Here is a 27,189-nt window from a genome sequence, read left to right as displayed (position 1 = left end):
GAAATATACAATAGTGAGAGTTCATTTTGCAATTATTTTATAAAACATGGAGTCTAAGAACTTAGCATTGTCAAGTGATTCAGTCACGATAGTAGATAATCTATTTATAGCCAAGACTTGTCACTCATGGCAAGCTTAGTTTTAACTTACCTAAAACCTACATGCAGAAGAGGATCCAACAACTGGGACGAATTCTATAGTTGCTAACATGGGTTACATTAGAAATTCACATCAATAGTTTGAGAATCTGCTCAGTTGAGGTGAATGATTAAAATCATAAAGCCATGCCAACTTAAACAAACTGTAATTCACAGAAATATGATCAAACTTCAGCTCTGCAACTTGACTCTAAGTGACACCAATGCACTTCTTTTAAAAAAAAGGTTTCACTGCTGTACGGAATTGAAGTACAAGCAGCATGCATTAACCTAATTTTTATAATGACAAGTTCTATTCTGTACCGAAGTAGTGTAATAAATTTAACTCAAATTCCACAAAGGCAATTTTCAAATGACACTTGTAAAAGAGGGGGAAAAAAGACCCACTAAGGAGTGGGTAAATTACCATCTAGAATTGGGATATCTTTTACATCTCAACAGGTTATGCGATGGGAAACTGTGAAATACAAAATTTGTTTCACTTGTGAGGAAGTTGAGTCCGTCACCTGAATTACTGGGTTGTCCTTATGAACTGAATTTTCAGTCTGCTGGGCAGCATCTATGCAGCCCATTACTGCTCTAATATTTGCGAACATGACAGTGACACAGAGCAGTGACTCCTTACAGTTTTTCTACTGGATACTGATCAGGCCTCAGGATCCCGACTTCATTAACTTCATACACCTTTTTCGTGTATGATGACATTATTTTGTCCCCCTTTTGCACACATCCATCAAAAAGTGCAATGCTGGCTATGACTCCTCTGTAGTGGTCATAGGTGGAGTCGAATACCAAAGCTCTCAGTGGATCCAAAAGGTTTGCACGTGGCCTAAAATAAAAACACATTTTAATTATTTCATTCAGCTAATTAATGCAGTTGCTAAAATCAGAAATTTTGCAATCAAAATAAAATTGAAATAATGATTTAGAAACATATCTAATATTTCTAAAACTTAGAAGCCTGAAATTAGGAGCCAATTATTAATGTTACAAGACCAGAAAATTTGCTTGCGCCTTTTCAAATGACAGATAGGATTCTCCTATTCTTTGAGGGTTTGGTTATACCAGCACTTCATCATTAAAAAGTAGTGCTTTACTTTGCAGAGACACAAAACTGATAGCATAACTTGCACACTCAGATCCCAATCAGCCCTGGAACATCGCAATGCCAGGCTCCCTTGGAGTGGACCACCTCACACTACATAAGCTTGATATATAATGGCATATGACTTCAGTGTAGTATCTGGTCAAGGTTCAGTAGTGTCAAGAAGAAGAGCTTCCTTTATATTTTAAGAACATGGACAAATTCGCTCTCAAAAACATTCAAGGGCTAGTGGCTAGATGTGGATCTCTGTGTAAGCAATTTTTTAAAAATGCTGTTCTTTAGTTATGAGGCTGTAATTATTGTCCATCTCTAGCAGCCATGAGAAGGTGGTGGCCTGCCTTCTTGAACCAGAGCAGTACTACACAATGGTGTTAGGCTATCAGGTAGAGAATTGCAGGACATTTACCCTCTGATAATGGTCATGTATCCAAATCAGGATAGTGCTTGGCAAAGCAGAAATTGGAGGTGATGTTATACCCATACCTATTCTTCTTGATGGCAGAAATTACCAGAGGCAGTGGGGGGAGGTGTTAATCAGGAAAAGGGAATTTTATTTCCAATTTGAAGAATACAAACAGAATTCTAAATATAAAAAAATCTGCTGCTGTTGAAGTAAACTTAGCGAGTTGCTACTGTGCACCCTGTAGATACTACATACGAAAGTCATAATAGACAGGTATAGGAGTGGTTAGATTTTGAAGGTCAATAGTAGCACAGTATAGTTATAGCCTTACAGAAACCTACTTGGCTATCACCTTAAATTCATGAAGCTACAAACAAATGCCTCAGTTTTATATTTCGAAAAAAGAAAGAAAAGACTAACATTTTAGGGAATAGTCAGTATGACAATGTATTATCGATGCTAAGGTGGCAGTGCCAATCAAAAGCTATACTGGACTTTTTTCAATTCATTGGCCTCCTTGTCTCGAGAGACAATGGGTAAGCGCCTGGAGGTGGTCAGTGGTTTGCGAAGCAGCGCCTGGAGTGGCTATAAAGGCCAATTCTAGAGTGACAGACTCTTCCACAGGTGCTGCAGATAAAATTGGTTGTCGGGGCTGTTACACAGTTGGCTCTCTCCTTGCGCTTCTGTCTTTTTTCCTGCCAACAGCGAAGCCTCTACGACTCGCCACACTTTAGCCCCGCCTTTATGGTTGCCCGCCAGCTCTAGCGATCGCTGGCAACTGACTCCCACGACTTGTGATCAATGTCACAGGACTTCATGTCGTGTTTGCAGACGTCTTTAAAGCGGAGACATGGACTGCCGGTGGGTCTGATACCAGTGACGAGCTCGCTGTACAATGTGTCCTTGGGGATCCTGCCATCTTCCATGCGGCTCACATGGCCAAGCCATCTCAGGTGCCGTTGGCTTAGTAGGGTGTATATGCTGAGGATGTTGGCCGCCTCGAGGACTTGTGTGTTGGAGATACGGTCCTGCCACCTGATGCCAAGGATTCTCCGGAGGCAGTGAAGATGGAATGAATTGAGACGTCGCTCTTGGCTGACATACATTGTCCAGGCCTCGCTGCCTAGAGCAAGGTACTGAGGACACAGGCTTGATACACTTGGACTTTTGTGTTCTGTGTCAGTGCGCCATTTTCCCACACTCTCTTGGCCAGTCTGGACATAGCAGAGGAAGCCTTTCCCATGCGCTTGTTGAATTCTGCATCGAGAGACAGGTTACTCGTGATAGTTGAGCCTAGGTAGGTGAACTCTTGTACCACTTCCAGAGAGTTGTCACCGATATTGATGGATGGAGCATTTCTGACGTCCTGTCCCATGATGTTCGTTTTCTTCAGGCTGATGGTTAGGCCAAATTCGTTGCAGTCAGCCGCAAAACTGTCGATGAGTCTCTGCAGACACTCTTCAGTGTGAGATGTTAATGCAGCATCGTCAGCAAAGAGGAGTTCCTGATGAGGACATTCCGTACTTTGGTCTTCGCTCTTAGACGGGCAAGGCTGAACAACCTGCCACCTGATCTTGTGTGGAGGAAAATTCCTTCTTCTGAAGACTTGAACGCATGTGAGAGCAGCAGGGAGAAGATCCCAAATAGCGTAGGTGCGAGAACACAGCCGTTTCACGCCACTCAGGATAGGAAAGGGGTCTGATGAGGCGCCGCTATGCTGAATTGTGCCTTTCATATTATCATGGAATGAAGCGATGATACTTAGTAGCTTTGGTGGACATCCGATCTTTTCTAGTAGTCTGAAGAGACCACGCATGCTGACGAGGTCAAAGGTTTTGGTGGGATCAATGAAAGCAACGTAGAGGGGCATCTGTTGTTCACGGCATTTCTCCTGTAGCTGGCGAAGGGAGAACAGCATGTCAATGGTGGATCGCTCCGCTCAAAAACTACACTGTGCCTCAGGGTAGACACGCTCAGCCAGCTTCTGGAGCCTGTTTAAAGCGACTCGAGCAAAGACTTTCCCCATTATGCTGAGCAGGGAGATTCCACAGTAGTTGTTGCAGTCACCGCGGTCACCCTTGTTCTTATAGAGGGTGATGATATTGGCATCGCGCATGTCCTGTGGTACTGCTCCCACGTCCCAGCACAGGCAAAGCAGTTTGTACAGTGCTGAAAATATAGCAAGCTTGGCACTCTTGATTATTTCAGGGGTAATGCCATCCTTCCCAGGGGCATTTCCGCTGGCTAGAGAATCAATGGCATCACTGAGTTACGATTTTGTTGGCTGTACATCCTGCTCATCCATGACTGGCAGAGACTGGGCTGCATTGAGGGCGGTTTCAGTGACAACATTTTCCCTGGAGTACAGTTCTAGGTAGTGTTCCACCCAGCGGTCCATTTGCTTGCATTGGTCAGTGATTGTGTCCCCTGATTTAGATTTGAGGGGGGCGATCTTCTTGATGGTTGGCCCAAAAGCTCTCTTAATGCCATCATACATTCCTCTGATATTTCTGGTGTCAGAGGACAGCTGAATATGACTGCATAGGTGTTGCCAGTAGTCATTTGCGCAGCGCCTGGCTGTTCTTTGTGCAGCGCTTCTGGCTGCCTTAAGTGCTACGGATGTTAACTCACTGGGGGCTTTCTTGTAGTCCAGCAGTGCAATGCGCTTAGCGGCTATGACAGGTTCCAGCTCTTCAATGTGAGATTGAAACCAGTCTGCATTCCGCTTCACACGTTTGCCATAGGTGGTCATTGCTGACTCATAGATGGCGTCTCTGATGTGGGCCCACTTGGTCTCTGCATCCCCTGTGGGAGTGTTTTGAAGGGCTTTTTCAAGTGAATTTAGAAACTTACTTAACAGCTGTGGATGAGAAATTCTGCTCGTGTTGCTGTGCGGGCGGCCCTTCTGCTTGGAGTGATGCAGCTTCTTTGGTTTGAGTCTAACCTTGCTGCACACCAGAGAGTGGTCGGTGTCGCAGTCCGCATTGTGGAAGCTGCGTGTGATTTGAACGCTGTTTAAAGAGGCTCGCCTTGTGACGATGAGGTCCAGCTGGTGCCAACGACGTGATCTTGGGTGCCTCCAAGAAACCTGGTGACAGGGTTTAGTGTGAAAGAACGAGTTGGTGATGCAGAGGTTATGATAGGTACACAACTCAAGCAGTCTCTGTCCATTCTCATTCATCCTTCCAATGCCGTAGCACCCAAGGCAGGAGGGCCATGAGTCATGGTCCGCCCCAACCCTGGCATTAAAGTCCCCCAGCAGGAACAGGTGTTCGGTGTTGGGGATGCTACTAATGATATTATGGAGTTCCTCATAGAACTGGTCTTTAGCTTCAGGTGGGGAGCAGAGTGTTGGAGCATAGATGCTGAGTAGGTGCACTAGACCAGAGGCTGTGAACACTCGGATGGACAGTATGCGTTCCGAGCCATTTGAGGGTGGCTCTATCATGCTGAGCAAAGAGTTTCTGATGGCGAAGCCCACTCCATGCTGTCTTGGTTCTTCAGGATCTCTACCCTGCCAGAAGAAGGTGTAATCTTGCTCTCTTAGAGATGCGCTCGCAGGGAGGCATGTCTCCTGAAGTGCTGCAATGTCCACATTGAGTCTACTGAGCTCGTTGTTAATGATGGCGGTCTTCCGAGAATCGTTGATCTGTGTAAGGTCTTCTGACAGGCCAGGACACACAGTTCTGACGTTCCAGCTTGCAAAACGAAGGGCTGGTACCTTCTTTCCTTGTTTGGTGCGGTGTTACAGTCCACTTGTTGGGCAATGACCCTGAGCTCCAAGCACCCATTGAAGCAGGTGGACTGTGGCGTGACAGAACCTTACTGACCGGGGGCTGCCCAATTTGAGGCGGACGGTAGCTGTCCAGTGAGATGCGATGACCTCTCCCAACAACAAAGGCAACCCGTGGCGTCCAATCTCTACGCCAATTGAGCTGGACGTATAACCTGTAACTGCTGCCTTCCGTGTTGATTTGGTCGCTGTGAGGCGACTATAGAGTGACCTCTCCATGACGCATGCCTGGGCGAATGTATGGAGGTTGTGAGTTGCCCAAGCATCAAAACCCCCCTTTCAGCCTTCCTGGTGGGGTCCAAAGGAGTGCAGAGCACGATGTTTGGCACCGGTATGGCTGCAGGAACGGCCGGAAACATGCCAAAGATGACACATGGCCGCCTTCGGGGTTCCGCTCCTGATTTTCTGTTAGGGTTTACTCCCTTAGCCTTGGTCACTCCCGAGACACCCACAAGGCAGTGGGGTTGTTAGGGCCCCTACACAGGGATAGGTGGATACCGGTGGGAGGAGGTGGGGAGAAGTGGGTGCGGGGGGGAGGGGGTGCGAGGAGGAAGGGTGCGGTGGGAAGGGGTGGAGGGAAGGGGTGGAGGGAAGGGGGTGCGAGGGGGAGCTGGGAAGGGGAGAAGGGTGCAGGGAAAGATGGTGCGAGGGGGGAGCTGGGAAGTGGGTGCGAGGGGGGTTGGGGGAAGGGGGTGCGAGGGGGATGAGCTGGGAGCGGCAGTGGGGTGGGGGGGGGGGGGCAAGGGGGTGCAGTTAATAAAACATTTCATCAGCTCCCACCATTGTCCCTTTTACAATGATGTACTGCTACTGGGATCGGGATCCGGGAGCCAAGCCCAAGTTGTTGGGAAAGTCTGTGTGGAAACAGCACGGAGTCGCCGGGTGAGCGGGAGCCGCTGCTGGGAGCATGTGGCCGCTCTTCCTCCTGATCGCTGCCGTGGACGGGCTCCCCGAACACAGCCATGTGGCCTTCCTGTCCTGTTGGCCAAGTTTGGCAACCACTGGCAGGGTCTTCATCAGCATTCCTTTCCCGGATTGCCAGCCATTCACCCTCTCTCTGCGGTGAATTCCTCTCCCAGCCTTACGCGTCCACCGCCCTGGACGCCGCCATTGAGGTATATATTTTTTCAATTATGAGCTGAATATTTAAGATCAAGATGTGTTTTTATTGGTTATCATATAATTTAATAGTGTGCCTTTACAATCAGCAAAATGACTTCTACCAAATCAGTCTGGCTAAAGCCTGGACCCAGAGGTAGGAGGACAATGTTCTATCACACTGTGCCTGTCAGGTCATTTTATCAAATTTTGTGGGATGTGCGAGTTGCTGGCAAAGCCAGTATTTAATGCCCATCCCTAACTTCCCTTGAAAAGGTAGTGGTGAACCAATTTATTAAACTGCTGCAGCCATGTGGTGAAGGTACTCCCACAGTGCTATTGGTAGTGAGTTCTGAGATTTTCACTCAGATGAAGGAACTGTGATATATTTCCAAGTCAGGATGGTGTGTGACTTGGGAGATGGTGCTTTTCCCATGCATCTGCTGCCCTTGTCCTTCTAGGAGATAGAGGTTGCGTATTTGGGAGGTGCTTTTGAAGACACCTTGGCGAGCTGCTGCAGCCATGGGACACTGGGGGAGGAGGAAGTGAATGTTTAAGGTGGATCAATGGCTTCTCTTCCCATTCCCGCATAGTCACCGTCCCCCAAGGATCTATTCTTGACCCCCTCCTACCTCTCAAAGGCATCATCCGACAATATGACGTCAGTTTCCACATGTATGTTGATGGCACCCGGCTTTATCATACCATCAATTGTCTTAACCCCTCCGTTGTCTCTAAATTGTCAGATTGCTTGTCCGACATCCAGTACCAGATGAGCAGAAAATTCCTCCAATGTTGGAAAGGCTAAAGGCCACCTTTTTCGATCCCTGCCACACACACTGCTCCCTCGTCACTGACCCCATCCCTCTCCCTAGCAGCTGTCTGAGGCTGAACCATATGGTTTGCAACCTTGATGTCATATTTGATTCTGAGATGACCTTCCGACCACACCCCCCCATTGTCACTAAGAACGCCTTTTACCACCTCTGTAACATAGCCTGCCTCAGCTGATCTGCTGCTGAAACCCTCATTTATGCCTTTGTTACCTCTAGACATGACTATTCCAACGGACTCCTGGTTGGTCTCCCACATTCTACTCTCGGTAAACTTGAGGTCATCCAAAACTCTGCTGCCCAAGTCCTAACTCTCACCAAATCTCGTTCATCCATCACCACTGTGCTCGCTAACCTACACTGGCTCCCAATTAAGCAATGCTTCTGTTTTAAAATTCTCATCCTTGTTTTCAAATCACTCCATGGCCTGGTCTCTCCCCATCTCCTCCAGCCCTACAACTCTCCGTGATAGTGGCACTGCTCTAATACTAGCCTCTTGAGCATCCCTGATTTTAATCACTCCAACACTGGTGCTGTACCTTCAGCTGCCCATGCCCTAAGCTCTGGTATTCCCTCCCTAAACCTCTCCGCCTCTCTACGTGGCATTCCTCCTTTAAAATATTCTTTAAAACCTTTGATCAAGCTTTTGGACATCTGCCCTAATATCTCATGTGGCTCGGTGACATATTTAGCTTTTTTACTGCCTCTGTGAAGCACCTTGGGGCTTTTTATTAAAGGCACTATATAATACAAGTTGTTGATGTGGAGGATTGGGTGCCAATCAAACCAACTGCTGTGTCCTGCACAGTATTGAGCTTCTTGCATGTTGTTGGAGCTGCACTCTTCCAGGCATGTGGACAATATTTCATTACACCCCTGACTTGTGTCTTGTAGATGGTAGAAGGGCTTTGAGGAGTCACTTGCTCCACAATATCCAGCCTCTAACCTGCTTTTGTAGTCAGTGTTTGTGTGCTGATCCAGTTAGGTTTCTTGTCAATGGACACCCCCAGGATATTGATGGTGGGGTATTGACAATGGCAATGCTACGGAATGTCAGGGGAGGGGGTTAGACCATCATTTGATTAATCTGAAATGTTGTTTAATGACCAAAGCTTCTGGGTTGCATGTTTTGGCAACAATTATGTAATTAAAATCAACTCATGCCAATGGTCAGAATAGATTCGGACTTCAGTGACAATACTTGGAAGCAGCCATTTTCGAAACAAACCTGCTGCTTATAATAGATTCTCATTTTCAGTTTAAACAAGTATAAGAGAAGTAATCTATTATCCTCAGAAGCATAATGATTTAAGTAAAAGATACTTACGGAGGAATTTTTTCAACAACTGTTTCCAAGACTTGATCTACGTTTGTTCCTAATTTGGCTGAAATCTGTAGCAATGACAATACTTCAGTGAACGTAGGAGAAAGGATTCAGTGTAAATTCCTAGCGACATACTATCACTAGAAATACCACCGTTGTTTTAAATGCAGTTAACTGTATCGAGATAAACAAAACTAGTTATTTTACAATAGGTTTCCTACTAACTGAATCAAGGCAAAGTCATCTAAGCGAACAAATCCTGACCTCTTAGCATTTTGGGTTAAACTCTTGTACGACCGACCGCTCCAATCAAAATATACGATTCTGATTGTGGTTTTACAGTCCAACATTGCTTGAAGTCCTCACAGCCGTCTGATGGGAAAAAAGGTTCTTCAACAGTAGAACAGTCCGTAGTCTAATTCCAGCAGTAAGTGAAACTTTCCTTATCCAGCGATGAATTTCAACAATTAACAATTTGCAAACACTTTCAATAGAATCAATCTGACTTTAGAGTTTTTGTGGGATAAAAGATTGTCACAGTCTAACTTCCCTTCCTTCAGTTTTAAATTATCAGAGATCTCTATTTTGGCTTGACTTTTTCAGAATTTTGAGAGATAATAAATAAACAGACTAAATTCTCATCCTTCAGTTTAAATGGCTGAGAGCTCTTCTTTCAGGTGCTAAAACCAGCTGTCTGGCTGTGACTCCTCTGTCAGAATAGGCTGTTTGCACTACAAGCCAGTTCAAAATTGAATTGTAACAAATGTATCTCTCGATGCTCAGTCCCAATGGCTGTATCCATGGCAACGAGAATGCACCCTTTGAATCGCAGTCTCCGAATGGCTGTATCCAAGACAAAGAGAATGCACCTTCTCGGTAACTCCTGAGGCCTGCTTGTTCTTAAAACAGTACTGATCCTTTGCTGTCTTAAAGACACGCCACATATTTCCCGAAAAAGAAAACTATAGGATCATAACACTCTACAAAATGGGCAGTGGTGCTGCCAATAGCTGTATTAAATTGCAAGGTTATTAGAACAAAATGAAGTCTATTTGGGGACACTAAGAAAATACTGTATTAGTAGTGCAAATGCCTAATTTACAGTAGCCATTACTACTGACATTAACCACTGTAAATTAGTTTTATACTTTTGCAACTTCAGAAATAATTTAACAAACGAATGTAGTACTAAAGTTTAAACATACTTTTTTATTCTTTCATGGGATATGGGCGTCGTTGGCAGGCCAGGCATTTGCTGCCCATCCCTAACTGCCATTGAACTGAGAGACTTTCTAGGCCATTTCAGAGGGAAGTTAAGAGTCAACCACATTGCTGCGGGTCTGGAGTTACAAGTAGGCCAGGCCAGGTAAGGACAGCAGACTTCCTTCCCTAAAGGATATTAGTTGATAGTTTCACAGCAATATTACTGATACTGACTAGCTTTTAATTCCAGATTTTAATTAATTGAATTTAAATTCCACCAGCTGCCATGGTGGGATTTGAACCCGTGTCCCCAGGGCATTAGCCCAGGCCTCTGGATTACTAGTCTCGTGACATTACAACTCTGCCACTATCTCCCCTATTGTCTCCTCAGCTTATTGTGGATAGTATCTGCGGTGACTCATTGAGTGAAGGCACAGGCCAACTGGACAGAAGGAAAAGTTTCATACCCGAATGCATTCCTCTTCAGGAATATCAAAGACCTTTTCAATCTGTTTTGCAACTCTGTCAGGTTCAGCATGCTTGAGATCAATCTATAGAGATAGATTCACAAATATTTTTATTAAATTGAACAACTTGTACATAAATTAATGTATTCTAGATTTTAGTCTGGATTTTAAAATTCTCAAACTGGTTTTCAAATCCATCCATGAACTTGCCCCACCCTATCTTGTAATCTTCTCCAGCCCCACAACCCTCCGAGATATGTGTTCATCTAATTCTGACCTCTTCAGCATCCCTAATTTTAATTGCGCCATCATTGGAGGTGGCGCCTTCAGTTGCCTAGGACCTAAGCTCTTGATTTCTCTCCCTACACCTCTCCACCTTGCTTTCTGCCTTTCAGACACTCCTTCAAATCCACCTCTTTGAACAAGTTTTTGGTCAGCTGACCTAATAACTCCTTGGTGTCATATTTTGCTTTATAATGTTCCTGTGACATTTATTATGTTAAAGGTGCTATATAAATGTTGTTGTTGCCGCTGCATTCAGCTTTCTGAACTGAGAACTAGTGCTTGCATCCTTCCAGTGTCTCTTCAATAAAAAAATCAAAAAAACATTCAACATTGCAACTTTGAAGAAAATACCTACAAACACAACCAGAAATACACAAACCAGAGTGTTTACTTACCTTGTTTATCACTGGAATTATCGTTAGCTGGGATTCAAAGGCAAGAAAGAAGTTTGCCACAGTCTGTGCTTGAATACCCTGAGAGAAAAAAATAAGTAAAACATAAAATTTAGTGAACAATGCACTCTACAAACTTGACAGAAGTACTGACAGACAAAATATGAACCGAACTAGTATTTCAGAATAGCATGTCTGATCCAAGTCAAAGATGCTGCAAACTCATTTACTGTAATGCTTGTCAATCAATACCCACAGCAGAGAATATTAAACTAAAAGTCACATTTCAGTCTAAAATGCAGGTATAACAGATTTCTTTTGTTTGTACTGTACTAATGAGAGTGCAATAGTGCTGACCAAAACCAGACAAAGTACTGAAGCTCAACTTGATCAATTTACCTCATTGGCATCCACTATCAACAGTACACCCTGACAAGCAGACAATGATCGAGAAACTTCATAGCTGAAATCCACATGACCCTATAAGGAAAGGCAGAGTTGAAAATCTTCAATATGTGTAAAGATATATTTTAAAAGAAGAAATTTAATCATTTATGAACAACCGGCAATATTAAGTATCTTTCTAAATATAGTAAGCTCAACCCAATATGTAAGCGTACATGTATATTTATAAGGAGAAGATACGCCACATAAGAGTCAAAATACCATGAGCCACCGATGCAAAGGCAACTCTGTAAATACATTGCCTTGAATTGGAGTTTGGCAGTGGAGGACAGCTGGCTTGAAGCTACTTTCCACTGTGAACTTACAGCTCCATTTATTCTGATAGGACAGTTAAGTGGGAATTTCTGGAAACCTGCAGTGGAACATAGGAAATAGGAGCAAGAGCAGGAGTAGGCCATCTGGCCCATCAAGCCTGCTCCACCATTCAACCAGATCATCTATATCGCTTGATATCTTTAATATCTAGAAATCTATTGATTTCGGTCTTGAACATACTCAATGACTGAGCCTCCACAGCCCTCTTAGGTAGAGAACTGCAAAGATTCACCACCCTCTGAGTGAAGAAATTCCTCCTCATCTCAGTCCTAAATTACCTACCTCTTATTGAGACCGTGCCTCCTGGTTCGAGACCCCCAGTCAGGGGAAACATCCTTCCTGCATCAACCCTGTTGAGCCCTGAAAGAATTTTGTATGCTTCAATGAGATCACCTCTCATTCTTTGAATCTCTAGGGAATCAGGCCCAATCTCCTCAATCTCTCTTCATAGGACAACCCCACCATCCCAGTAATCAGTCTGGTGAACCTTCATTGCACTCCCTCTATGGGGTAGGGTAGGCGGTGGCGTAGTGGTATTATCACTGGACTAATAACTCAGAGACCCAGGGTATTCCTCTGGGTACATGGGTTCGAATCCCACCACAGCAGAAGGTGGAATTTGAACTTAATAAAATCTGGAATTAAAAACTAGTCTAATGATGGCCATGAAACCATTGTCGATTGTTGTCAAAACCCATCTCGTTCACTAATGTCCTTTGGGGAAGGAAATCTGCTGTCCTTACCTGGTCTGGCCTACATGTGACTCCAGACCCACAGCAATGTGGTTAACTCTTACATGCCCTCTGAAATGGCCTAGCAAGCCACTCAGTTGTACCTAATTGCTACAAAGTCTATAAAAAGGAATGAAAAAGGAATGAAACCGGATGGACCACCCGGCATTGACCTAGGCACCGGAAACGACAACGGCAAACCCAGCCCTGTCGACCCGGCAAAGTCCTCCTTACTAACATCTGGGGGCTTGTGCCAAAGTTGGGAGAGCTGTCCCACAGACTAGTCAAGCAACAGCCTGACATAGTCATACTCACGGAATCATACCTAACAGACAATGTCCCAAACACTGCCATCACCATCCCCGGGTACGTCCTGTCCCACCGGCAGGACAGACCCAGCAGAGGTGGTGGCACAGTGGTATACAGTAGGGAGGGAGTTTCCCTGGGAGTCCTCAACATCGACTCCGGACCCCATGAAGTCTCATGGCATCAGGTCAAATATGGGCAAGGTAACCTCCTACTGATTACCACCTACCGCCCTCCCTCAGCTGATGACTCAGTGCTCCTCCATGTTGTACAGCACTTGGAGGAAGCACTGAGGGTGGCAAGGGCACAAAATGTACTCTGGGTGGGGGACTTCAATGTCCATCACCATGAGTGGCTCGGTAGCACCACTACTGACTCAGCTGGCCGAGTCCTAAAGGTCATGCCTGCTAGACTGGGTCTGCGGCTGGTGGTGGGGGAACCAACACGAGGGAAGAACATACTCGACCTCGTCCTCACCAATCTGCCTGCCGCGTATGCATCTGCCCATGACTGTATTGGTAGGAGTGACCACCGCACAGTCCTTGTGGAGACGAAGTCCCACCTTCACATTGAGGATACCGTCCATCGTGTTGTGTGGCACTATCACTGTGCTGAATGGGGTAGATTTCGAACGAATCTAGCAATGCAAAACTGGGCATCCATGAGGCGCTGTGGGCCACCAGCAGCAGCAGAATTGTACTCAACCACAATCTGTAACCTCATGGCCCGGCATATCCCCCACTCTACCATTACCATCAAGCAAGGAGACCAACACTGGTTTAATGAAGAGTGCAGGAGGGCATGCCAGGAGCAGCACCAGGCATACCTCAAAATGAGGCGTCAACCTGGTGAAGCTACAACCCAGGACTACCTGCATGCCAAACTGCGTAAGCAGCATGCGATAGACAGAGCTAAGCGATCCCATAACCAACAGATCAGATCTAAGCTCTGCAGTCCTGCCACATCCAGCCGTGAATGGTGGTGGACAATTAAACAACTAACTGGAGGAGGTGGCTCCACAAATATCCCCATCCTCAATGATGGGGGAGCCCAGCACATCAGTGCGAAAGATAAGGCTGAAGCATTTGCAACAATGTTCAGCTAGAAGTGCCGAGTTGATGATCCATCTCGGCCTCCTCCTGAAGTCCCCAGCATCACAGATGCCAAACTTCAGCCAATTCGATTCACTCCACGTGATATCAAGAAATGACTGAAGGCACTGGATACTGCAAAAGCTATGGGCCCTGACAATATTCCGGCAATAGTACTGAAGACCTGTGCTCCAGAACTTGCCGCGCCCCTAGCTAAGCTGTTCCAGTACAGCTACAACACTGGCATCTATCCTGCAATGTGGAAAATTGCCCAGGTATGTCCTGTACACAAAAAGCAGGACAAATCCAACCCGGCCAACTACCGCCCCATTAGTCTACTCTCAATCACCAGTAAAATGATGGAATGTGTCATCAACAGTGCCATCAAGCGGCACTTGCTTAGCAACAACCTGCTCAGTGATGCTCAGTTTGGGTTCCGCCAGGGCCACTCAGCTCCTGACCTCATTACAGCCGTGGATCGTACATGGACAAAAGAGCTGAACTCAAGAGGTGAGGTGAGAGTGACTGCCCTTGACATCAAGGCAGCATTTGACCGAGTATGGCATCAAGGAGCCCTAGCAAAACTGAGGTCAATGGGAATCAGGGGGAAAACCCTCCGCTGGCTGGAGTCATACCTAGCGCAAAGGAAGATGGTTGTGGTTGTTGGAGGTCAATCATCTGAGCTCCAGGCCATCACTGCAGGAGTACCTCAGGGTAGTGTCCTGGGCCCAACCATCTTCAACTGCTTCATCAATGACCTTCCTTCAATCATAAGGTCAGAAGTGGGGATGTTCGCTGATGATTGCACAATGTTCAGCACCATTCTCAACTCCACAGATACTGAAGCAGTCCGTGTAGAAATGCAGCAAGACCTGGACAATATCCAGGCTTGGGCTGATAAGTGGCAAGTAACATTCGCGCCACACAAGTGCCAGGCAATGACCATCTCCAACAAAAGAGAATCTAACCATCTCCTCTTGACATTCAACGGCATTACCATCGCTGAATCCCACACTATCAAAATCCTAGGGGCTACCATTGACCGAAAACAGAACTGGAGTAGCCATATAAATATCGTGGCTACAAGAGCAGGTCAGAGGCTAGGAATCATGAGGCAAGTAACGCACCTCCTGACTCCCCAAAAGCCTGTCCACAATCTACAAGGCACAAGTCAGGAGTGTGATGGAATACTCTCCACTTGCCTGGATGGGTGCAGCTCCAACAACACTCAAGAAGCTCAACACCATCCAGGACAAAGCAGCCCGCTTGATTGGCACCCCATCTACAAACATTCACTCCCTCCACCACCGACGCACAGCAGCAGCAGTGTGTACCATCTACAAAATGCACTGCAGCAATGCACCAAGGCTCTTTCGACAGCAGATTCCAAACCCACGACCTCTACCAACTAGAAGGACAAGAGCAGAAAATACATGGGAACACCACCACCTGCAAGTTCCCCTCCAAGTCACACACCATCCTGACTTGGAACCATATCGGCGTTCCTTCACTGTCGCTGGGTCAAAATCCTGGAACTCCCTTCCTAACAGCACTGTGGGTGTACCTACCCCACATGGACTGCAGCGGTTCAAGAAGGCAGCTCACCACCACCTTCTCAAGGGCAATTAGGGATGGGCAATAAATGCTGGCCTGGCCAGCAACGCCCACATCCCGTGAATGAATTAAAAAAAAAAGTATATCCTTTCTTGGGTAAGGAGACCAAAACTGTACACAATACTCCAGGTGCGGTCACACAAAGGCTCTCTACAATTGCAGCAAGACATCTTTACTTCTGTACTTAAATCCCCTTGTGATGAAGGCCAACAGACCATTTGCCTTCCTAATTGCTTGCTACACCTGCAAGCTAGCTTTTAGTGACTCATGATCAAGGACACCCAGGTCTCTTTTGACATCAACACTTCCTAACCTCTCACCATTTTAGAAATATTTCTTTTTGTTTTTTCTACCGAAGTGGATCACTTCACACTTATTCACATTATATTCCATCTGCCATGTACTTGCTTATTCACTTAGCCTGTCCAAATCTGCTTGACGCCTCCTTGCATCTTCCTCACAACTTACATTCGCACCCAATTTTGCATCAGCAGCAAATTTGGAAATATTACCATTGGTCCCCACATCCAAATTTTTGACATAGATTGTGAACAGCTGTGGCCCTAGCACCAATCCTTGTGGTACCCCACTAGTCACAGCCTGCCATCCTGAGAATGACCCGTTTATTCCAACTCGCTGCTTTTGTCTGTTAACCAATTCTCAATCCATACTAGTATATTACCCCCAATCCCATGTGCTCTAATTTTGTTTACTAACCTCCTGTGTGGGACCTTATCAAAAGCCTTCTGAAAATCCAAATACACCACATCCACTGCTTTTCCTTTATCTATGATACAAGTAACATTCTCAAAAAACTCCAAAAGGTTTCTCAAACATGATTTCCCTTTCATAAATTCATGTCGACTCTGCCCAATTTTACCATTATTTTCTAAGTGTCCAGTTATCACATCGTTTATAATAGATTCTAACATTTTCCCTACTACTGGTGGCAAACTAACAGGTCTGTAGTTCTCCATTCCCCCTCTCCCTCCCTTCTTAAATAGTGGGGTTACAATTCGCTACTTTCCAGTCTGCAAGAACTTTTCCAGAATCTAGAGAATTTTGAAAGATAACCACCAACGCATCCACTATCTCTACAGCCACCTCTTTCAACACTCCAGGATGTAGATCACCAGGTCTAGGGGATTTATCAACTTTCAGTCCCATTAATTTCTTCAGTACTACCTTTTTTACTAATACTAAGTTCTTTCAGTTCCTCATTCTAGCTCGTCCCTTGCTTCTTCAGTATTTCTGGGAGGTTTTTTGTATCTTCCTCCTTGAAGACAGACACAAAGTATTTGTTTAATTTCTCTGCCATTTCCTTATTCCCCATTATAAATTCCCGTCTCTGTAATAGGCCTACATGTCTTTCCTAACCTTTTTCATTTTAGATACCTATTGAAGCTTTTCGAGTCTGTTTTTGTTTCTTTCTACTTTACATTCCTATTCTATTTTCTCTTTATCAGTTTCTTGGTCCTCCTTTGCTGAATTCTAAAATGCTCCCAATGCTCATGCTTACTACTTTTGTTGTCAACTTTATAAGCTTCTTCCGTTGATCTAATACAATCTTTAACTTCTCATTGGCCATGGTTCGATCACTCAGTACCGAGGACAATCATAGCTGCAGAAGTGTCTCGAAACAGACCTGCTTGAGCTCAAAGAAGATGGTTGTGGTTGTTGGAGGTGAATCATCTCAGCCCCAGGACACCACTGCAGGAGTTCCTCAGGGTAAAGTCCTAGGTCCAACCATCTTCAGCTGCTTCATCAATGACCTTCCCTCCATCATTAGGTTGGAAGTGAGGATATTCACTGATGATTGCACAATGTTCAGTTCCATTGGCAACTCCTCAGATACTGCAGCAGTCTGTGTTCATACGCAGCGACAACTGGACAACATTCAGGCTTGGGATGATAAGTGGCAAGTAACATTCGTGCCATACAAGTGCCAGGCTATGACCATCTCCAACAAGAACAAATCTAATCATTTCCCCATGATGTTCATCTATCACTCAATCCCCCACCATCATCATCCTGGGGTTTACCACTGACCAGAAACTGAAGTGGACCAATCATGTAAATACAGTGGCTAGGTCAGAGCAGGTCAGAGATTGGGAATTCTGAGGTGAGGAACTCACCTCCTGACTGCCCAAAGTCTGTCTACTATATACAAGGCACAAGTCAGGAGCGTGATGGAATACTCTCCACTTGCCTGGATGAGTGCAGCTCCAACAACACTCAAGAAGCTCAACACCATCCAGGACAAAGCAGATCGCTTGATCGGCACTCCGTCCACCAACTTCAAACATTCACTCCTTCCACCACCAATGCGCAGTGACTGCAGTGTGTACCATATACAAGATGCACTGCACCAACTTGCCAAGGTTCCTTTGACAGCACCTTCCAAACCTGTGACCTCTTGCACTTAGAAGGTCAAGGACAGGTGACGCATGGGTACACCACCACCTGCAAGTTCCCCTCCAAGTCACACACCATCCTGACTTGGAACTATAGCCTCCTTCCTTCACTGTCGCTGGATCAAAATCCTGGAACTCCCTTCCGAACAGCACTGTGGGAATACTCGCACCAGATGGACCACAGCAGTTCAAGGTGGCGGCTCACCACAACCTTCTCAAGGGCAATGAGAACACAAGAAATAACCGAAGTCCACGATATGGCCTTCAATATGATCATGGCTGATCTTGGGTTACAATTCCACTTTCCTGCCTGCTCCCCATATGCCTAGATTCTCTGCGAGACCAAAAATCTATCTATCCCAGCCTTAAATGTATTCAACGATGGAGCATCCACAAGCCCCTAGGGTAGAGAATGCCAAAGATTAACAACTCTTTCAGTGTGGTAATTTCTCCTCATCTCAGTCCTGAATTTCAGTCCCCCTTATCCTGAGACTGTGCCCCTGCGTTCTAGATACCCCAACCAACGGAAACGGTTTGAAAACCTATTACATTTCTAACCTTTGCCAGTTCTGATGAAGGATCACTGACCTGAAACGTTAACTCTGCTTCTCACTCCACAGATGCTGCCAGACCTGCTGAGTATTTCCAGCATTTCTTGTTTTTATTTCAGATTGCCGGCATCTGCAGTATTATGCTTTTATTCTCTCAGCTTCTACCCTATCAAGCCCCATCAGATTCTCGTATGTCTCAATTAGATCGCCACTCATTCTTTGAAACTCCAGAGAATATAGACCCAATTTACTCAGCCGATCATAGGACAACCCATTCATCTCAGGGACCAATTTAGTAAATCTTCACTGCACCACCACTGCAAGAATATCTTTTATTAAATGTGGAGACCAAAACTGCGCACAGTATTCCAGTTGCGGTCTCACCAAAGCCTTGTACAATTTTAGTAAGACTTCTTTATTCCTGTACTCCAATCCCCTTGCAATAAAGGCCAACATGCTATTTGCCTGCCTAACAGCGTGCTGCACCTGCATGTTAACTTTGTGCGTTCCTTGTACGAGTACCCCCAAGTCTCTCTGAACATTGACACTTATCAGTTTCACATCTTTTAAAAAATATTCTGCTTTTCTATTTTTATGACCAAAGTGAACAACTTCACATTTCCTTACATTGTACTCCATTTGCCATCTTGTTACCCACTCATTTAACCTGTCCATATCTCCTTGCAGCCTCTCTATGTCCTCCCTGTAGCTTACCTTTCCACCAAGCTTTGTCTCATCAGCAAACTTAGATACATTACTCTCTGTCTCTTCATCCAAGTCATTAATAGTGTAAATAGCTGAGGCCCCAGCACTGATCCTTGGGGCACCCCACTATTCACTGCCTGCCAACTTGAAAATGCCCCATTTATGCCCACTCTCTGCTTCCTGTTAACCAATCCTCTTTCCACGCTAATATATTACCCCCTTATCTTGCCTATTCATCTTTTATGTGGCACCTTATCAAATGCCTTTTGGAAATCCAGGTATACAACATCTACTGGTTCCCATTTATCTACCCTACTAGTTACATCCTTAAAAAACTCGAACAAATTTGTCAAACAGGATCTCTTAGTAAAACCATGCTGACTTGTTCTAATCATACTATGCTTTTCCAAGTGCAATGTTAAGACTTCTTTAATAATAGTTTCCAGCACCCTCCCAACGACTGATTTTAGGCTAACTGGCCTGTCGTTCCATTTTCTCTCTACCTGCTTTCTAGAAAAGCGGTGTTACATGTGCCAATTTCCAATCTGACGGGACCATTTTTGAATCTAAGGAATTCTGGAAAATCATAGTCAACGCATCCACTATCTCTGTAGCTATCTCTTTTAGAACCCTAGGGTGTAGGCCATCTAGTCCCGGGGACCTGTCAGATTTTAATCGCTCAAGTTTCTCCAATACTACCGTTCGGCTGATATCAATTTCTGTAATTTCCTCACTCTTTTTAGTTACTATTTCTGGTATACAATTTGTGTCTGCTACTGTGAAGACAAACACAAAATATTTGTTCAATGCCTCTGCCATTTCCTCATTCCCCATGATGATTTCTCCTGCCTCTGCCTCTAAGGGACCAACATCTACTTTAGTTGCTCTCTTCCTTTTTATGTACTTATAAAAGCTCTTAGAATCTGTTTTTATATTGCTGGCTAGTTTACTCTCGTTCTATTTTTTCCCTTATCAACTTTTTGGTGGCCCTTTGGTGGTTTCTAAAGCACTCCTAATCCTCAAACTTGCTACTATTTTTTTGCAACATTGTAAGCCTCTTTTAGTCGAATACTCTCCTTAAATTCCTGAGTGAGCTATGGATGGGTCTTTCTTGATGAGTTTTTGTTTTTGAACAGAATGTACTTTTGTTGAACCCTTTTATTTATTTCTTTAAATGTTTCCCATTGTTCATTTACTGCCATACCTTCCAGTCTATTTACCCAATTAACCTTAGCCAGTTCTCCCCTCATACCTTTATAATTGGCTTCGTTTAAGTTTAAGATTCTTGTTTGTGATTGAAATGTGTCACTTTAAAATTTAACATGAAATTTAATGGTATTATGATCACTATTTCCCAGTGGAACTTTATTAAGACATTGCTTATTAATCCTGCTTCATTACACAACACGAGATCTAAGATAGCTTTATCCCCAATCGATTCTACAACGTATTGCTCCAAGAAACTGTTACGAAAGCACTTTACAAACTCATCTTCCAAAACACTGCTGCCAACTTGATTGTCCCAGTCTATATACAGAGTAAAGTGCTCCACAATTAATACATTACCTTTTTTACATGCTCCAATAATTTCCCGTTTATTGTACTGTCCAATAATCTAACTGTTAGGCAACCTTAAACTACTCCCACCAGTGTTTTCTGACTCCTGCTATTCCGAATTTCCACCCAAACTGATTCTACTTCATGATTTTCTGTGGCCAGATCCCTTCTTATTAATGTCCTTATGTCATCCTTTACTATCAGGGCTACGTTAGGCGCATGGAGGCAGAGAGGGAATGGGTGACCACCAGGCAGTCTAAGAAAAGCAGGCAGGCAGTGCAGGAGTCCCGAGTCTATCTTGCTTTCTAATTGGTTTTCCATTTTGGATACTGGTGAGAGAAATAGCTCCTTGCGGGAGTGCAGTCAGAGCAAAGTCTGTGGCACCACACGTGGCTCAGCTGCATGGAAAGGGAGGAAGAAGAGTGGAAGAGCAATAATGATAGGGGATTAGACAGGCGTGTCTGCGGCAGTAAACGTGACTCCAGGATGGTGCCAGAGTCAAAGATGTTACGGAGGGCCTCAGATTTCTGAGGCATTGGAACTGGTTCTGGGCAGGTGGGACCTGTACAAGTTGGACGGGCTACACCTCAACAGGACCGGAACGAATATGCTCGCAGGGAGATTTGCTCGCGCTGTTGGGGAGGGTTTAAACTAGCTTGTCAGGGGGATGGGAACCTGAGGGGTAGCTCAAATTGGAAGAAAGTAAAGCTGGTAACAGGAAGTAGAAAAGTAGCAAGTGACATTAGAAGGCAGGCGAAACAAAGGCAAATATCAACTAGGCTTAGAATGCAGAATGTCAAGACGACAAGGTTAAGGGCACTCGAACTGAATGCACGCAGCATTCGCAACAAGGTAGATGATTTAAAGGCCAAAATGGAAGTAAATGGGTATGATCTAATTGCCGTAACTGAAATGTGGCTACAGGGTGACCAAGACTGGGAACTGAATATTCAAGGATATTCAACATTTAGGAAGGATAGGCAAAAAGGAAAAGGAGGTGGTGTTGCGCTGATAATAAAGGGTATATTAGTTTTAGTTTAGAGATACAGCACTGAAACAGGCCCTTCGGCCCACCGAGTCTGTGCCAACCATCAACCACCCATTTATACTAATCCTACACTAATTCCATATTCCTACCACATCCCCACCTGTTCCTATATTTCCCTACCACCTACCTATACTAGGGGCAATTTATAATGGCCAATTAACCTATCAACCTGCAAGTCTTTGGCATGTGGGAGGAAACCAGAGCACCCAGAGGAAACCCACGCAGACACAGGGAGAACTTGCAAACTCCACACAGGCAGCACCCAGAATTGAACCTGGGTCGCTGGAGCTGTGAGGCTGCGGTGCTAACCACTGCGCCACTGTGCGTATGATCAGGTCATTAGTAAGGGAGGATCTCAGATCGGAAAAACAAAATGTGGAATCTGTTTGGGTGGAGCGAAGGAACAGCAAACATTGGTAGGAGTTGTTTATAGGTCACCAAACAGTAGTGGCAGTGTTGGGCATGGTATAATTAGGATATTAGAGAAGCATGTGACATGAGTAATACAGTAATCATGGGTGACTTAAATCTGCATATAGACTGGGTAAACCTAATGAGCACTAATGCTGTGGAGGGCGAGTTTCTGGAGTGGGTTAGGAATGGTTTTCTAGGGCAGTATGTTGAGGAACGTAGGGCAGTATGTTGAGGAACCGACTAGAGAACAGGCTATTTTAGATCTAGTTTTATGCAATGAGAAAGAGCTAATTAATAATCTTGTTGTAAAAGAACCTTTAGGGATGAGTGACCATAATATGATAAAATTTTAAATTATGTTTGAAAGTAAGGTAGTTCAATTTGAAGCCAGGCTGTTAAATTTGAACAAAGGAAATTATGAAGGTATGAGGAGCAAATTGGCTGAGGTGGATTGGGAAAATACATTAAAAGGTGTGGATAGTCTTAAAAGAAATACTACATAGTTTACAGCAACTATACATTCCTTCAAGGCACAAAAACCCCAAAAGTAAAGGCAATCAACTGTGGATAACAAAGCAAATTGGATCCAAAATTGGCTTAGTGGCAGGAAGCAGAGGGTAATGATCGAGTGTTGTTTTTGTGAGTGGAAGCCTGTGACCTGTGGTGTACCACAGGGATCAGTGCTGGGTCCCTTGCTGTGTGTAGTGTACATTAATGATTTAGACGTGAATACAGGAGGTATGATCAGTAAGTTCGCAGAAGACACACAAATTGGTGGTGTTGTAAACAGTGAGGAGGAAAGCCTTAGATTACAGGATGATATAGATGGGCTGGTAAGATGGGTGGAGCAGTGGCAAATGGAATTTAATCCTGAGAAGTGTGAGGTGATGCATTTTGGGAGGACTAACAAGGCAAGGGAATATACAATGGATGGTAGGACCCTTGGAAGTACAGAGGGACCTTGGTGTACTTGTCCATAGATCACTGAAGGCAGCAGCACAGGTAGATAAGATGGTTAGGAAGACATATGGGATACTTGCCGTTATCAGCCGAGGCACAGAATGTAAGAACAGGGAGGTTACGATGGAGCTGTATAAAACGCTAGTTAGGCCACAGCTGGTGTACTGTGTACAGTTCTGGGCACCACACTATAGGATGTGCTTACACTGGAGAGGATGCAGAGGAGATTCACCAGGATGTTGCCTGGCCTGGAGCATTTCAGCTATGAAGAGAGACTGAAAATGCTAGTGTTGTTTTCCTTAGAGCAGAGAAGGCTGAGGGGAGATATGATTGAGGTATACAAAATTATGAGGGGCATTGATAGGTTGGATAGGAAGAGACTTTTTCCCTTAGCGGAGGTGTCAATAACCAGGGGGCACAGATTTAAGGTAAGGGGCATGAGGTTTAGAGGGGATTTGAGGAAACTTTTTTTCACCCAGAGGGTGGTTGGAATCTGGAACACACTGCCTGAAGAGGTGGTAGAGACTGGAACCCTCACAACACTTGGCTACGGGCCAAGTGCTGGAAAACGGGATTAGAATAGTTAGGTGCTTGTTGGCTGGCACAGGCACGATGGGCCAGTTTCTGTGCTGCATAACTCTATGACGCTAAGTTAAGGATTGTATAAGATTTAAAGAAAAGGCCTATCAAGTTGCCAGAAATAGTAGTAAACCTGAGGGTTTGGAGGATTTTAGAATGGAGCAAAGGAGGATGAAGAAACTGAGAAAGGGAGAATAGGATATGAATGTAAGCTCACAAAAAATATAAAAACGGACTGCGAAAGCTTCTACAGGTACGTAAAAAGAAAACGTTTGGCCAAGACAAATGTGGGTCCATTACAGGCAGACTCAGGAGAATTTATAATGGGAATAGAGAAATGGCAGAGAATTTAAATGATTACGTTGTTTATTTATTTAATTTATTTAGAGATACAGCACTGAAACAGGCCCTTCGGTCCACCAAGTCTGTGCCGACCAAGAACCACCCATTTATACTAACCCTACAGTAATCCCATATTCTTTACACTAGGGGCAATTTACAATGGCCAATTTACCTATCACCTGCAAGTCTTTGGCAGTGGGAGGAAACCGGAGCACCCGGCGAAAACCCACGCGGTCACAGGGAGAACTTGCAAACTCCGCACAGGCAGTACCCAGAATTGAACCCGGGTCCCTGGAGCTGTGAGGCTGCGGTGCTAACCACTGCACCGCCTGTTGTCTGTCTTCACTGAGGAAAATAGAAGAAATATCCCAGAATTAGGGATCAAGGGATTAGGGGGAATGAGGAATTGAAGGAAATTAGTATTAGTAAGAAGGTTGTATTGGAGAAATTAATGGGGCTGAAAGTTAAGAAGTCCCCAGGACCTGATATTCTACAGCTCAGAATGTTGAAAGAGGTAGCTATGGAGATAGTGGATGCACTGGTGATCATCTTCCAAAACTCTGTAGATTCTGGAATTAGTTCCTGCAGATTGGAAGGTCACAAATGCCACCCCACTATTTAAGAAGGGAGGGAGAGAGAAAACAGGGAGTTACAGACCTATTAGCCTTACATCTGTCGTTGGGAAAATGCTAGAATCTATTCTAAAGGTGATAACTGGACACTTGGATAATAATGATCTGATTGGGCATAGTCAACATGGATTCATGAATGGGAAATCGTGTTTGACGAACCTGTTAGAGTTTTTTTGAGCATGTTACGAACAGCATTGATAAAGGAGAGTCAGTGGTCATGGTATACCTGGATTTTCAGAAGGTCTTTGATAAAGTCCCCACAGGAGGTTGGTTAGCAAAATCAAAGCACATGGGAAACGAGGCAATATACTGACATGGATTAAGGATTGGTTAACAGGCAGAAAGCAGAGTAGGAATAAACGGGTCATTCTCGCATTGGCAGGCTGTGACTAGTGGGGTACCTCAGGGATCAGTGCTTGGGCCCCAGCTCTTCACAATATGTGAATGATTTAGATGTGGAGACCAAATGTAGCATTTCCAAGTTCACGATGACAGAAAACTAGGTGGGAATGTGTGTGGTGAGGAAAATGCAAAGCAGCTTCAAAGGAATTTGGACAGACTTCGTGAGTGGGCAAGAACGCGGCAAATGGCATATAATGTGGAAAAATGTGAGGTTATCCACTTTGGTAGGAGGAACAGGTGTGCAGAGTATTTCTTAAATGGTAAAAGATTAGAAAGTGTAGATATACAAAGGGACCTGGGTATCCTTGTCAATAAGTCACTGAAAACTAACATGCAGGTCTCATCGACAGGTTTGCGTCTGCCTGCAATGTATTTGGCCTAACCATCAGCCTCAAGAAAACGAACATCATGGGGCAGGATGTCAGAAATGCTCCATCCATCAATATTGGCGACCACGCTCTGGAAGTGGTTCAAGAGTTCACCTACCTAGGCTCAACTATCACCAGTAACCTGTCTCTAGATGCAGAAATCAACAAGCGCATGGGTAAGGCTTGCACTGCTATGTTCAGACTGGCCAAGAGAGTGTGGGAAAATGGCGCACTGACACGGAACACAAACGTCCGAGTGTATCAGGCCTGTGTCCTCAGTACCTTGCTCTACGGCAGCGAGGCCTGGACAACGTATGCCAGCCAAGAGCGACGTCTCAATTCATTCCATCTTCGCTGCCTTCGGAGAATACTTGGCATCAGGTGGCAGGACTATATCTCCAACACAGAAGTCCTTGAAGCGGCCAACATCCCCAGCTTATACACACTACTGAGTCAGCGGCGCTTGAGATGGCTTGGCCATGTGAGCCGCATGGAAGATGGCAGGATCCCCAAAGACACATTGTACAGCGAGCTCGCCACTGGTATCAGACCCACCGGCCGTCCATGTCTCCGTTATAAAGACGTCTGCAAACGCGACATGAAATCGTGTGACATTGATCACAAGTCGTGGGAGTCAGTTGCCAGCATTCGCCAGAGCTGGCGGGCAGCCATAAAGACAGGGCTAAATTGTGGCGAGTCGAAGAGACTTAGTAGTTGGCAGGAAAAAAGACAGAGGCGCAAGGGGAGAGCCAACTGTGCAACAGCCCCAACAAACAAATTTCTCTGCAGCACCTGTGGAAGAGCCTGTCACTCCAGAATTGGCCTTTATAGCCACTCCAGGCGCTGCTTCACAAACCACTGACCACCTCCAGGCGCGTATCCATTGTCTCTCGAGATAAGGAGGCCCAAAAGAAGTCACTGAAAACTAACATGCAGGTACAACAAGCAATTATTTATTTTTTATTTATTTAGAGATACAGCACTGAAACAGGCCCTTTGGCCCACCGAGTCTGTGCCGACCAAGAACCACCCATTTATACTAACCCTACAGTAATCCCCTCAATTCCCCTACCACATACCTACACTAGGGGTAATTTTACAATGGCCAATTTACCTATCATCTGCAAGTCTTTGGCGGTGGGAGGAAACCGTAGCACCCGGCGAAAACCCACGCGGTCACAGGGAGAACTTGCAAACTCCACACAGGCAGTACCCAGAATTGAACCCGGGTCCCTGGAGCTGTGAGGCTGCGGTGCTAACCGCTGCGCCGCCCTGAGGCAGGCTAATGGTATGTTAGCCTTTATCGCAAGAGGATTTGAATACAGGAGTTATGAAGTCTTGCTTCAAATGTATAGAAACTTATTTGAACAGCACTGTGTGCTTAGTCCCCTTACCTTAGAAAGGATATTACTGCCATACAGGGAGTGCAACGAAGGTTCACCAGAATTGTTCCCAGGATGACGGGATTGTCCTATGAAGAGTGTTTGGGGAAACTGGGCCTGTATTCTCTGGAGTTTCAAAGAATGAGAGGTGATCTCATTGAAACCTACAAAATACTTAAAAGTGATAGACAAGGTAGATGCAGCTAAGATGTTTCCCCTGGCTGGGGAGTCTAGAACCAGGGGACACAATTT

General features: G+C 45.0%; 1 protein-coding gene across 4 annotated transcripts in view; it reads right to left on the bottom strand.

The window, feature by feature from the left end:
• Positions 1-27,189, bottom strand: part of guf1 (GTP binding elongation factor GUF1) — a 194,013-nt gene that overhangs the window by 40,552 nt on the left and 126,272 nt on the right. For 3 of the 4 annotated variants that reach the window (XM_068036092.1, XM_068036073.1, XM_068036082.1), the window contains exons 4-8: positions 11,461-11,541; positions 11,065-11,142; positions 10,385-10,468; positions 8,718-8,782; positions 784-987 (exon numbers count right to left, since the gene is read on the bottom strand). In XM_068036092.1, coding sequence (XP_067892193.1) covers positions 784-987; positions 8,718-8,782; positions 10,385-10,468; positions 11,065-11,142; positions 11,461-11,541 — 512 coding nt within the window. The other variant, XM_068036102.1, reaches the window with a different exon arrangement.

The sequence above is a fragment of the Heterodontus francisci genome, chromosome 1 (genome assembly GCF_036365525.1).
Source record: "Heterodontus francisci isolate sHetFra1 chromosome 1, sHetFra1.hap1, whole genome shotgun sequence".
Lineage (NCBI taxonomy): Eukaryota > Metazoa > Chordata > Chondrichthyes > Heterodontiformes > Heterodontidae > Heterodontus > Heterodontus francisci.
The sequence above is the reverse complement of the archived record's forward strand: the minus strand, read 5'-3'. Positions and strand labels throughout refer to the sequence as shown.